We start from the raw sequence: 12,850 nt of genomic DNA on the forward strand, positions 1-12,850 counted from the left end.
AAGCATGTGATGTCTAGTATGAAGGTAAGAAATAATGTCTTTAAACTATAGAGAATATATCAGTCACGCTATGACAAAACCAAAATAGTGCGTTTGCAACCAGCATGGATCCAGACCAGCCTGCTCATCCGCGCAGTCTGATCAGGATCCATACTGTTCGCTTACAAACCCTATTACAAGTAGGGAAACTAATAGCGAACCGCATGGATCCTGATCAGACTGTGTGGATGCTGGTCGCAAACACACTAAGTTGGTTTTGTCGTGGGGCTGCTCATATAAAAATAAATCTGGAAACTTTGTGAGCTTTTCTGAGTCATAGATATCTATTAATCACCAAAAACCAAACACAATTTTGACTTGACTAAGTTACTGTTAACAGTATAGAGCTGAATTTGCCTACATTTCCATATATACAATCTGACAGGACCTCTTGATTTCAGAATTTTCAGAATTGTAATTCAAATATCAAATCCATTAAAAAAACTCCAGAGCAAGCCCATTAAGCAAATTTAGCAGGACAGCTTGAATGTTAAAGTGAAAATTTCTCAAAGAGATATAGGAAGTTTCAACAAAAATATCATGTAGCACATATACACACGAAAATGTAAAAATCAAACATTGAAGACATACATGGACTAAGTTTACAAGTAGATGCCTATAGATGTAGATGAATATTAGTACATCATTATTTTAACTACAACTTCCTAGGTTCTATGAGGCACATTATTCTGAAGCTGGTGGGACGCTCATTTTTCTATTTTGATATAAGCTCTACTATAGTTACCTTAAAACTTGTGACAATTAACCATATCTGAGACTAGCATTAAGATAGTCAAACTTCTGTCCAAATTTCTATTCGATACTCTAGTTCAACAGAAAATGAAATTCATAAACAATCTAATAGAGAAAGGCCATTAATATCATGTTTTTTTTCTATTATGAGGTTATTATTGCTCAAAAAGTCTAAAACACAATACCGTGTTTTCTATGGTTTATCATTAACAAACAACAAAATACCTAACAAAATTAAATGCAAATTGAGAGAGAGAGAGAGAATGATAACAATTTACCCTTTTTCATAAATTATGAAGGAAAATGAAAGATTCATGACCAGAAAATTCATGAGATTATTAACCCTTACCAATGAAATAATATCTCACTCAATGTCAACTTTTTATAAGTTCACAGAAAATGGTGTGCAGCACTAGATTTGGTGTTTTTCCAGCAATACATATAAATGGAGCAGATCTCAATCATAACCTATAAAAGATGATAAGAGCTTAAATTTGACATTTTACATAAATATAAAACTTTTAAAACTTGAATGGCTTGAACAAATACATAAATGCAAAATGGCTTAGAAGATTCATAATATAATAATTCTATACAATTGTACAGTATAGGCAGAAATGTAAAGAAAGATATAGAGAAAAACAGAAATATGAGATTATGAGTGAGAGATAAATGCTAGAGTTGTATATATAATAATAATAATTATACAAATGATACACATTATTTGCAAGTTTAAAAGAAAAACTGTTCAAAATCCATGAACTTAATGATCAATTTATATCAATTACTATAACAAAACCCTTGATGACCTATGATGCTATAATTAAAGAGTTTGAAATGGCATTTACAATGACAAAGATGAGTGACAGCATCATGGTCATTTACAAAATGGGAAAAATGTTTAATGTAAAAATGCTAAAACAGCTATACAAGTTAATATATCAAACCAATGACTTTTTTCTTCTGTTGTTTTTCTATACCAATGGTAAAATAAAATCGTGTATCATAGAGATAATTTTAATGTAAGTCTTAACCTTTAGCCTGCTGGAACCAAAAAGTGTTGTCACCATTATAGAGCAAGCCTAACCTGCACTATACACAGTCTAATCAGGCTCTATACTGTTATCTGGCTGTCCAACTTCAAATTTTTATCTTGGTATCCCTAAACATGTATAATGGGGCTGTCCAGCTTGAAATTTTTATCTTGGTATCCCTAAAAATGTATAATGGGGCTGTCCAACTTCAAATTTTTATCTTGGTATCCCTAAAAATGTATAATGGGGCTGTCTAGCTTCAAATTTTTATCTTGGTATCCCTAAAAATGTATAATGGGGCTGTCTAGCTTGAAATTTTTATCTTGGTATCCCTAAAAATGTATAATGGGGCTGTCTAGCTTGAAATTTTTATCTTGGTATCCCTAAAAATGTATAATGGGGCTGTCTAGCTTGAAATTTTTATCTTGGTATCCCTAAAAATGTATAATGGGACTGTCTAGCTTGAAATTTTTATCTTGGTATCCCTAAAAATGTATAATGGGGCTGTCTAGCTTGAAATTTTTATCTTGGTATCCCTAAAAATGTATAATGGGGCTGTCTAGCTTGAAATTTTTATCTTGGTATCCCTAAAAATGTATAATGGGGCTGTCCAGCTTGAAATTTTCAACTCGGTATCCCCAAAAATTTATGATTGACAAATTCCAAAAATGGAAGCTGGACAAGTCCACTTAAGAAATTCAGCAGTTTAAGGGCTAAATGACTTATCTTATCTAAATTAACGTTGAATAAACATAAATACAATTTTTAAGCAATATACATAAAATATCATAACAATTTTGTCATCAAATATATCTATTTCTTGTTAAAAGTTTGTCTGAAAAATCAATCTAATCTGATCATATACTAAACCAATTATGAAAAGAAATTCACATAAAGCACAAAGGCTGCTGTAACAGTGTTCATACTTTCAATAACAGTGAGTTCAAGGCTATTGAACTGAGCTTTCAGTACAGTTTTGTCCCAAATAATTAAAATTCAATTACAACAAATAATGGTAACCAATGGGAGATAAAAACTCGACTGGTACCAGGGAAACAAATATCTATATACTACAACTTGATCCTGAGACAGCCTTCTCTTGTATGAAGTCAAAACATAACTTTTCTTTGTAAACACAATATCTGCCAATTTTTATTTACATAATCACATCAAATCTAAAGGTGAAATCTTTCTTACTCGATTATTTCCGTTTTAAATCTCTCTAAATCATGCCCTAACAACAATCATAAAAATCATTTCCAAAATCTGAAAAAGCACTTTCATTTTCACATCATGAATCTTCTCACCAGAAATTCATAAACCTTGGCAGTTTTCCAAAATATTTATACTGAACATTAAATGTTCAATATAACACTTTGCTGGAGCATGTTCATGTTCACATGAATCAGCCATACTAAACTTTTGAATACATCAAAAACTCATTCACAAAACTCATCCAGTCATTGCTCAGTTTTTGTATCCACCTCTGAAACTGACTGTGGACCCCCAGAGGTTGGTATTGGTGGTTTCTTGTCCCCACCCCATGGACTATTATGTTGCTGTAGAGCGGGAGAATTTGCAGCAAATTTTTCCTCTTCATTGGCATTATTCTCAAACTGTTGATTCTCCAGACGTGTTATAAGTCTCTCATCTTCATCTCCAAACTCTCCACCCATTAATGTAGGCTCTCCTACCACCATTACATCCTATAATACAGAAACAAGTCATTAAACAATAATCTTTCACATTTTCCCACTTTGTATTAAAACATTATGTTATAGTTGTGATTTTGGGAATACATGCAGGGCATATTCATAAATTACTGGTCATGGAAAACAAAATTGTCTCTCGATCCAGAGTCACAGAGATACAACAAAGAGTGCCATTGTTACAAAATACACCTGTAACTAATGCTTGTTGCCATGATAGTATCAACAGACACTACACAAAACAACAACAGCAAGGTCAGACATGTATTTATTGTACACAACTGACAAGTATTCATTCATAACACCAATGGAACTGCACATTTACCAAAATAATTCTACTGAATAGTTAAGTTATAGCCAATTAAAGCAAAGAAAAAGTTAAAAGACAAAAATTTGACCATCAATGTCAAGATCATTATTCAAGGTGAAATTCAGTTTTGACTTCTTACAGGTCTTGTCCTAAAGGATTGGATCAAACATTACAAAAACAAAACATTACAATTTAACACAGGACACCGTCATCAAGTCGAAACTCAAAGGATAAGTTCACTCTACATTTAAAGCAATGGATGGGATCAACAATTTTTACCTTTGTTTCAATGGCAGGGTCAAGATGGTATAATCAAAGAGAAAAGGACTCACTTTACTTACCCCAGGTACTGAGGTATTGATACCCTGAGGACCTGGTGACCGGTTCTTCTTGCCTGATGCAGCGACACTGTTATTCACGTTAGCTGCACTTCCTGTTGAAGATTTACGCTTCCTTCGTTTCCCGGGTTGCCGTGTCGTATCTGATAATAGACATTAAACATACATGTATTACTGTAAAAGTGACGATATATAAGCAGTCAGAATTATTAAATCATTTAAAACAATTCAATGGGGAAGAAAAATTCCCATTTATGTACCAGAAAGCCAACATGCCAAAATTCTTTATCTATAAATATTTTCATATCAACAAGCATAGTCATCATTACAGCACTATATACTGAATGTCACTAACACATAGACTTAAAATGGTATCAACAACACATAACAAAGATAGAGTGCAAACACAAATATGACTTTCAGCCAAACTGACCTTGACATACAATAGTTAAAATTAATTCATTAAGTGTGAAGAATTGTTGTGTCATGACAAGATATATAAAAGCTTTTATTTTCAACTCGTTTAATTTAAATAAAAGCTTTCATTAGATAAGATATAGTTTAAGATGAAATGACAGGACTATCTTTAACATGCTTGAACATAAAGTGACGAGCCTTTCACACCAGTACAGAGCCAGCTGGGTCCGAGAATTAAAAATTTTTTCTAGGCTGCTCAAACTCAGATCTCAGGACTTTTGATTGGTCAGAAACAGGCAAACAATATACACTGACCAATGAAAAACCTGAAATTTGAGACAGAGATCAGAATGATTTCTTTGTAACCTTGAAGCCAGGCAAGTTTTCACATTAGTCCAGTCTGATCAGGCTTTACACTGTTTTGTACATGTATTTTTATATTCAAATCCCTCAGAATCTTCAATGGACTGTTCTAAATTCAAAGCAGGACAATCCATTACTTAAATTAAAAAAAGTTAAGCTTAAATTTTTCATTTCCTGCAATAAAATCTGAATTTGAACATATAAATACAGTTATATTCTTGTACCCTATTTTTATAATACACTTAGGGTAACCTGTAATATCAATGTGAACAAAAAAAACAAACTGTTGTTAATGTGATTTATGTTATATAACAAGATAGGATAAATATAAACAGTGTTAGTTTCTACAGGTGATTTTTGGTTAATACAACACAAAGTATTAGTAGTATACAATCAAATATTTTAAATGGCAGCATTTTTTTATTGAGTAATTATTTCACTTCAGTGTTGTTATATAAATCTGGTTGTTTAGGGAGATTGAGGACTGCTTAAGCCATGCAGGATGTTGCAATTTTCCATTATCTTTCATGAACAGTCTGAATCAAAGGGAGTTGGCAATTTTCATATGATTTTGTGGTTCTCAATGCCTTGGAGGGATCAGCCTTCTTCCGGATTTTTTTACCTATGATTTCTTTCATTTTTGAGAAACTTAATACCATCAAGTAAGTCATATACAGAAACATATTTCTCATTGGAACAAAAGCATAAGAAAATACTCTCTTCCTTTGTATATTATCCCTTCTTAAGATCAGAATTAAGACTTCAAGCAATGTTTTGCTAAACATGTGAAATTTCATGACTGTGGGGATGGTCATTCCTTGGTTAGTTATATAAAATAATTTCAAGACATTGCCCTAGATGAAAACAGCTGAACACTCAAAATTTGAACAGTAACAACTTTTAGCACAAGTGTTTGAATTGGGATTTTTATCCAACTAATGGAATCAAAAGATTGTTACATGTACCTTTTAAAAATAGGTGTTTGACATAAACCCACCAACCCCAAACTATGCTTAAAAGAAAATATGGCAAACACTAAAGAAGGATATTAAATGTTAATGAAAACAAGTCCTGGTCTTTAAAGGCAGGTGGACTCTGAATACAATAAGTAAATATTACATGAACCAACTACACACATGGAAATGTGTATCACATGGTCTATACTACTGATATAATCATTGGAAAAATCAATAAAATTTCCCCCTTTTTTTTTCTTTACATAACTACTGGTATAACAATATCACAGTTCTCAGTAGTCCTCCTGTATCAAATCAATAATTTAGTTACGAACTTGTGCTGCTGTTAGTTAAAATATATCAATAATGTAACTATTTCTGTGTGAACATCTGGTAAGATCAACTTGTTACATCAACTGTATCTTATAAAAACATGTGACAAATCTTCAGACATCCACTTTTAAATTATCATTATCATTCTTCTACTATAAAATCAGAAAAATCTTCTTTTTTATTCATATACATATAGTTTAACTTTTATTTTTCATTTCTTTATCTTATTCCAACAGATATTATATAGATATATTAAATATAATTGTGCAACAATAAAAGGCTAAAAGATTCCAAATACAAATACTTTTTATATATTTTTGTTATTAACTAGATATATTCTTTCTTCACAATAGAATTACAATCCTTAACCACTAAGATTTTAATTCTTAACCACTAAGAATCAAGAAAGAAAACTTCATCTAGTCTACACAGGAAAACAATTCAAAATCACAGCAATTTTACAGAAAAAAAAATTATAATGCTTAGTTCATAATAATGGGTCTATGTCAAAAAGATAGATTCAATATTTAGTTAAAATTTTGAAATCCCTTCAAATAACAGATGTGGGACCCAGGAAATAAAAGTGGATGTCTAAGGCAGAGGAGAATAGTAAAATCAAAACAAATCTGACAAAGTTCCAATAGATATATTAGGTTAATTAGCATATTAAACTCCTTAAAACATGGACTCATATATAGACATCTCTCTTTAAATCAAGGGAGGTAACTAGAGTCACTGTTGGAACAAGTATTTGTTTGGTTTTAAGTTAAAACAGAAATTAAATAGGTCATATGGCGACTTTCCAGTATTTCAATGGAAGAGGAAGACCTCAGGGGCCTTGTTGTGCATTATTCCAGTAAAATTATGGACCTATTGCAACATGCAAAAAAAGAAAAGAAAGAAAAGTAGAAAAAATGCAAGAAAGGAAGAAGGTGAAAATCAAATCTAACCATATTTGTAATCATTTTGTTTTGATTTTACTGTTTTGATTTTACTGAACAAAAACAGAGGGAAAATCCCCAAAAACTATAATCTACCAGACTGAGGAGATACACTCCATTTCCCTGAAACAAAAACTTTACTTATTAACCAAACATTTTAACAAAAACTAATTCATACAACTTTCATGACCACATAAACTAAACTTAAGTTGACTGCATTACAAGCTGTTCCAATTACTTGTATAAGAGACGATCTTGATATTTAAATAAATTACAATAAATATTACATTATTTGTATTGTGTCTTGCAAAGTTACATGTTTCTATAAAAATGTAACACATTTCTGATACATTCTAAATGTATAAACATGTTTATAAACTTAGTCTTATATAGACAACATAATTATGTTGTCCTAAAGTTTTTTATAACACTGAATAAAATGGTTCATACAGATTGCCATCAAATTATCTAAATCCATAAACAGCCAATTCCATACTTACATGAATGTTTCAAATCATAAAATGTTGCTTGCATTTTTTTAAAATTAATAGAAATCTATATCATCATTCAGTAAAATTTAACAAAACTAAAACTTAATGTCGAATATTTGTGCAAAATAATTTCAATTTTCAAAATCGATACTTATTACAGCATGAATATTTGCCAGTTCTTATGAAGTAAACATTTATTCATTTCCAAGGCATAATGTGCCGTTAACAAATAAAATTCCAAAGTTCCGAGAGAAAAAATAGCTTTACTAAAACTATTGTACATGTATTTCTTGAATAAATGAACTACAACTTAAATGTTAATATACAATGTCATATGGAAATGTTAGCACTAAATAAGTTTGTAAAATCATTCAACATGTATTACATAATCCATGAATATATCCATGAAAGATGGTTAGAAAAAGAGACTAAAAAGATAAGATGTTAGCCACAATTTAAATACTTTTGTATGTTATAAAGATTAGAAACAATACCTTGTGTCCAATCAAATCTTAGAATGTTAAATAACCACATTAAAACTCTTTATTTAAAACAGATTCTCATACCTGTATCTTAACTTGAATGGCTTAGCAGTGTAAACTACTGTATAACTGTAAAAACTTATATAGATTGTCATTGTTTTTTACGGTATAAGCCTTTACCCCTTACCTACCCAACTTCCTAAATAGATTTGTCAGGATTCTATTTTTGGAACTGGAGGAAAAAGAGTAAATTCTCTAGGAATATTGATTAAACTTGGTTTACCATTTTTAATCAATATATGAACTTGAGTAACCATTAGACATGAGTTACCATTCTATCACTATATAAACTTGAGTTACCATTTTTTATCACTATATAAACTTGAGTTACCATTTTGTATCTTATCACTATATAAACTTGAATCACCATTTTTTATCACTATATAAACTTGGTATACCTCACATTATCAACTTTCAATGTTCATTTTCAGGGTACAAACTTAATTTTTCATTATTTATACATAAGTAACCCATCACATTATCTATACAGGAAAGGTTTGATTTTGAACATTTCACATATATCATTATTAAATGTTGTTTTTTTTTAGGAAAGTGAATGTTGAAAAACAAAGGTGGCATCTGTAGGTTAAATCTGTTGAGAAGAAAATAAGCGTGTTAGTGAAGGCACTACTTTTTCCACAGTTTGTTAATTGTGTAGTAATACACAAATATAACCTACTTTTCGTCTTTTGTCCAGGCATATCAGGGTGTGGCATATTTGGCATTTCGCCAGAACCATCTAACAAACAAAATGAAAATAGAAGAACATGCAGTGGCTTGGGAATGATATGAGTCATGCATAATACAAGCAAATATTGTATAATGTAACAGATGAAAATCTTAACATCTCCATATAGTTATTCTTACTGATCGAAAATAAATGACCTTTTGGTTACAGTACTTTTCACTTGTACTATCAATGTCCCCAATCATTAAGTGTTTATTAAATAATTTACAAATGCTATAAAGTAACATGACAAGAACATGCATGACTTAAAAATATGCAAAGATGTAATTTAATACAAAATATGAACATAGATTTTTTATACAAGAGGACAGAAGAAAAGAATTACTTAAAAACAAGACCTTTCTGTACGACAGCATGCTCAACTATTCTCAGTCAGGGCACTAGACACCGTTTGGGGACAGGTACCCATACACTAAGGAAGGGGAATTTTGCATCGTTTTAAGGCAAAATTCGAAATTGTATGTTATCATGTATTTTAAGTGTATTTTTTATCAAATTTACTCATTACACTATTTCCTACCATTGGTTTCAATAGTTTGTAATTTTCCTACCATTGAAATCAATAGCTAGTATTAGACTAACAAATCAAACAAATTACTTTAAGTTGATTTATTTTAGAATTTGGAGGGGATTTTTTTCTGAAATAGGGGAAAAATACATATGATTTTTAGAGGGGACCGGTACCCATATTCGGCCCCAAAAACGACCAAATGAGTTCCCTGTCAGTGCTTGATAAAGTAAGTGTGTAAAGTTTCAACCCATCGCAATCAGTAGTTTTTGGGAAACCAATTTTAGCACGCAAAAACTTAACTAAAAAAAAAAACTTAACTAAAGTATCTCCAATTTTGCACACATAAACTTAACCAAAGTATCTCCAAATTGCATAAAAAACTTAACCAAAGTAAGAGTAAAGTCAACACAAATGCTGAGGCCTGGGTAATAAAATAGCTCTCCCTTTTCTAACACAATACCATCCTTGTTTCAAATAGTATTTATAAAAAGACCATAGCAGCAAAATCTCAAAAGTGAGAGTATTTAGGGCAGGAATTTTAGAAAGGTCAACTGTTATTCAGCAAAACAAAACACATCAAGTCTCAAAGAAAATACAAGCAGATATAAACATAATCTGGGTAAACAGTTCAAATTTGGAGGGAGTGTACTAGCATAAAGTAAAGGCCATCACTCCTTTTGTACTTCCAAGGAAACAAAATAAAGTAAAAAACTAGAAATGTGTCCATAGGACACGGATGCCCCCACACGCCACTGTTCTGTCAATCTTATGACACTAGGTCAAATATTTTTTGGACTACATGTGCCACAAGTTGAAAACTAAAAATCAACAAAGGCCATAATTCTGTTAAATTTGGTCGCAGCGATAATTCCTTCCTTTACTACCATCTACACATTAAGGTTGTTAGTCCCTGGAAGTTTAAGCAAAATCTGCCATCCGGTTTAAGAGGAGTTGCGTTCACAAAATTTTTACATAGTATATAATGAAAAAATCAACAAAGGGCCATAATTCTGTTAAATTTAATTGCAGCAAAAATTCCTTCCTTTACTGCCATCTACACATTTAGGTTGTTCATCCCTGGAAGTTTAAGCAAATTCTGCCATTCGGTTAAAGAGGAGTTGCATTCACAAAATTTCTACATAGTATATAGTGAATAAATCAACAAAGGGCCATAATTCTGTTAAATTTGGTCACAGCAAAAATTCCTTCCTTCACTACCATCTTCACCTCAAGGTTGTTCATCCCTGTAAGTTTAAGCAAAATCTGCCATCCGGTTTAAGAGGAGTTGCGTTCACAAAATTTCTACATAGTATCTAGTGAAAAAATCAACAAAGGGCCATAATTCTGTTAAATTTGGTCGCAGCGAAAATTCCTTCCTTTACTACCATCTACACATTAAGGTTGTTCATCCCGTAAGTTTAAGCAAAATCTGCCATCCGGTTTAAGAGGAGTTGTGTTCACAAGATTTCGGGACATACGGACGGACGGACTGACAAGTGCAACGCTATATGCTCCCACATTGTGGGGGCATAAAAATTAAAAATAAGAAAGTAAAAATATTAGTGATGTATAAATTATCAGCTTATCTTTGATATAAATAAAGCTTTGCTTTGTAAAGAATTAATAAAATATTCAATATAAGTCATTAAAATATTCTGGCTAAAACCAAGGTTTTTAAAACATCTTCCCATGAAAGAAAACTCTTGTTGTTAGCTATAGTCAGACAACAGTTACCTTTTCCTGGAGGTGAGACCATTCTTTGCCATTTCTGGAACAATGTAGTTTTCAGACAATCTCTCGGGTTCAGGCCATATGCTTTGTGCCGTGACATCAATTCTTGCATTGGCTCGAGTATCACACACAACTGTAAAGAAATGCCTATAACATAATACACTTAAAACTTGCTGACTTTCCTAATTTGAGAATTATTACCAGTATTTTTCTTTTTTATGTGCTTTATTCTTTCATTCCTTCAAAATTCATTCATTACATACATGATCATAAAGATATTTTTCATTTACAGGAAGATCCAAGTTATTTATGATATAAAGAGGTGTCTGGCAGGTTTCAAGCAAGTTACTACTCTGTCTGACACAGAAAATTCAGGAATAATTTAATTAAGGTCTGGTAACTTTATGACAAACAGCTACATGTAACTGGCAAAATGTCAAACATAATCTGTTAAACAAAACCAAGTTAAATGAGACCTTTATATAAAATGATGAAGTTAGATCTGACAAAGGTATTCAGTTGAGCAAAAAAATCATCTTTGCTTGAATAAATGCTGGAAAAATACTGGCTTGGCAGCATAAAACCTGTACTAGATCCACAGACTTTAAATTCTTGTTTAACTACTAACATATCTTAACATATTGTAATTGACAAACTTACCCGCAGGAAATTAAGTGTGTAGTTTGTGAGACCTTGTCTAGTGATATTCTTCCCCAACTGCTCGACCATTGCTGGCTCCTAATATAAAACATTACATGTTTAACTTTAGAAAATATTTACTTTTTTTGAAAGGAACATAATTATTTTAGCTTACAAAACATTTCATTACAGCCGTGGTTATGGTTTTAATTCAATTCAACACAAGTATTATAAACTCAAATATGGTAGTGAAAGGAGAGTTCAGGTATGATGACACACCATCAAGTTCAACAGTTTTTGGTTTTTTTTGTTTGGGTTTTAAGTCACATCGACACAATATAGGTCATATCGCGACATTCCAGCTTTACTGGTGGAGGAAGACCTCAGGTGCCCTTCCGTGCATTATTTCAGGCACGAACGGGTAGCTGAGTAGAGCCACCGACGTTCCGTAAGCTAGCTGGATAGCTTCCTCACATGAAAGAATCCAAAGTCCCTGTCGGGATTCGAACCCACAGCGGTGAGGGGTAAATGGTTTGAAGTCAACGACCTTAACCACTCGGCCACGGACGCCCCAAGTTCAACAGTAAACCATCTAGCTTACACAAATGTGGTAACATGTCAGATAAGTAATCTAAAGATCAATAACAGACTGGGTTCAAACCATGCCATGGTCAAGCTGTTGTTTCCTCAAGCAAGAAACTTTACACTTATTGCTCAGAACAAACTGATTCCAGGAGCAGATTTGACTGTGTATCTATAAGCTTTGAGCTTCTTACACAATCAAATTTTAAATTTGAAATCATCAACCTAAACCACTTAGCCACTGATGCCTCTGTATTAACTAAATGTTTTAACGAAATGTGGTTGTACAAGATAAAATCAGCTGACAAAAATACTGTGGTACGCGATTGAAACCTCAGAACAAGACAGGCACAAATTGTTTGAAGAGGCAACCTTAACTACTAAATATATATCAGGCTTTGCCATGACAAAGA

General features: G+C 32.0%; 1 protein-coding gene across 7 annotated transcripts in view; it reads right to left on the reverse strand.

Annotated features, from left to right (window-relative positions):
- Nucleotides 1–586: 586 nt before the first annotated feature.
- Nucleotides 587–12,850, reverse strand: part of LOC132746740 (LIM domain-binding protein 2-like) — a 57,163-nt gene continuing 44,899 nt past the window's right edge. For 3 of the 7 annotated variants that reach the window (XM_060735991.1, XM_060735987.1, XM_060735985.1), the window contains 6 exons: nt 11,877–11,954; nt 11,220–11,349; nt 8,906–8,965; nt 7,290–7,316; nt 4,178–4,326; nt 587–3,532 (listed from right to left, as the gene is read on the reverse strand). In XM_060735991.1, coding sequence (XP_060591974.1) covers nt 3,287–3,532; nt 4,178–4,326; nt 7,290–7,316; nt 8,906–8,965; nt 11,220–11,349; nt 11,877–11,954 — 690 coding nt within the window. In that variant the 3' untranslated portion in view covers nt 587–3,286. The remainder of the gene's footprint in view (nt 3,533–4,177; nt 4,327–7,289; nt 7,317–8,905; nt 8,966–11,219; nt 11,350–11,876; nt 11,955–12,850) is intronic. The other 4 variants (XM_060735986.1, XM_060735988.1, XM_060735989.1 and 1 more) reach the window with 4 other exon arrangements.

Source organism: Ruditapes philippinarum, unplaced genomic scaffold (genome assembly GCF_026571515.1).
Source record: "Ruditapes philippinarum isolate M1 unplaced genomic scaffold, ASM2657151v2 ctg4900_1_1_1_1, whole genome shotgun sequence".
Taxonomy (NCBI): Eukaryota; Metazoa; Mollusca; class Bivalvia; order Venerida; family Veneridae; genus Ruditapes; species Ruditapes philippinarum.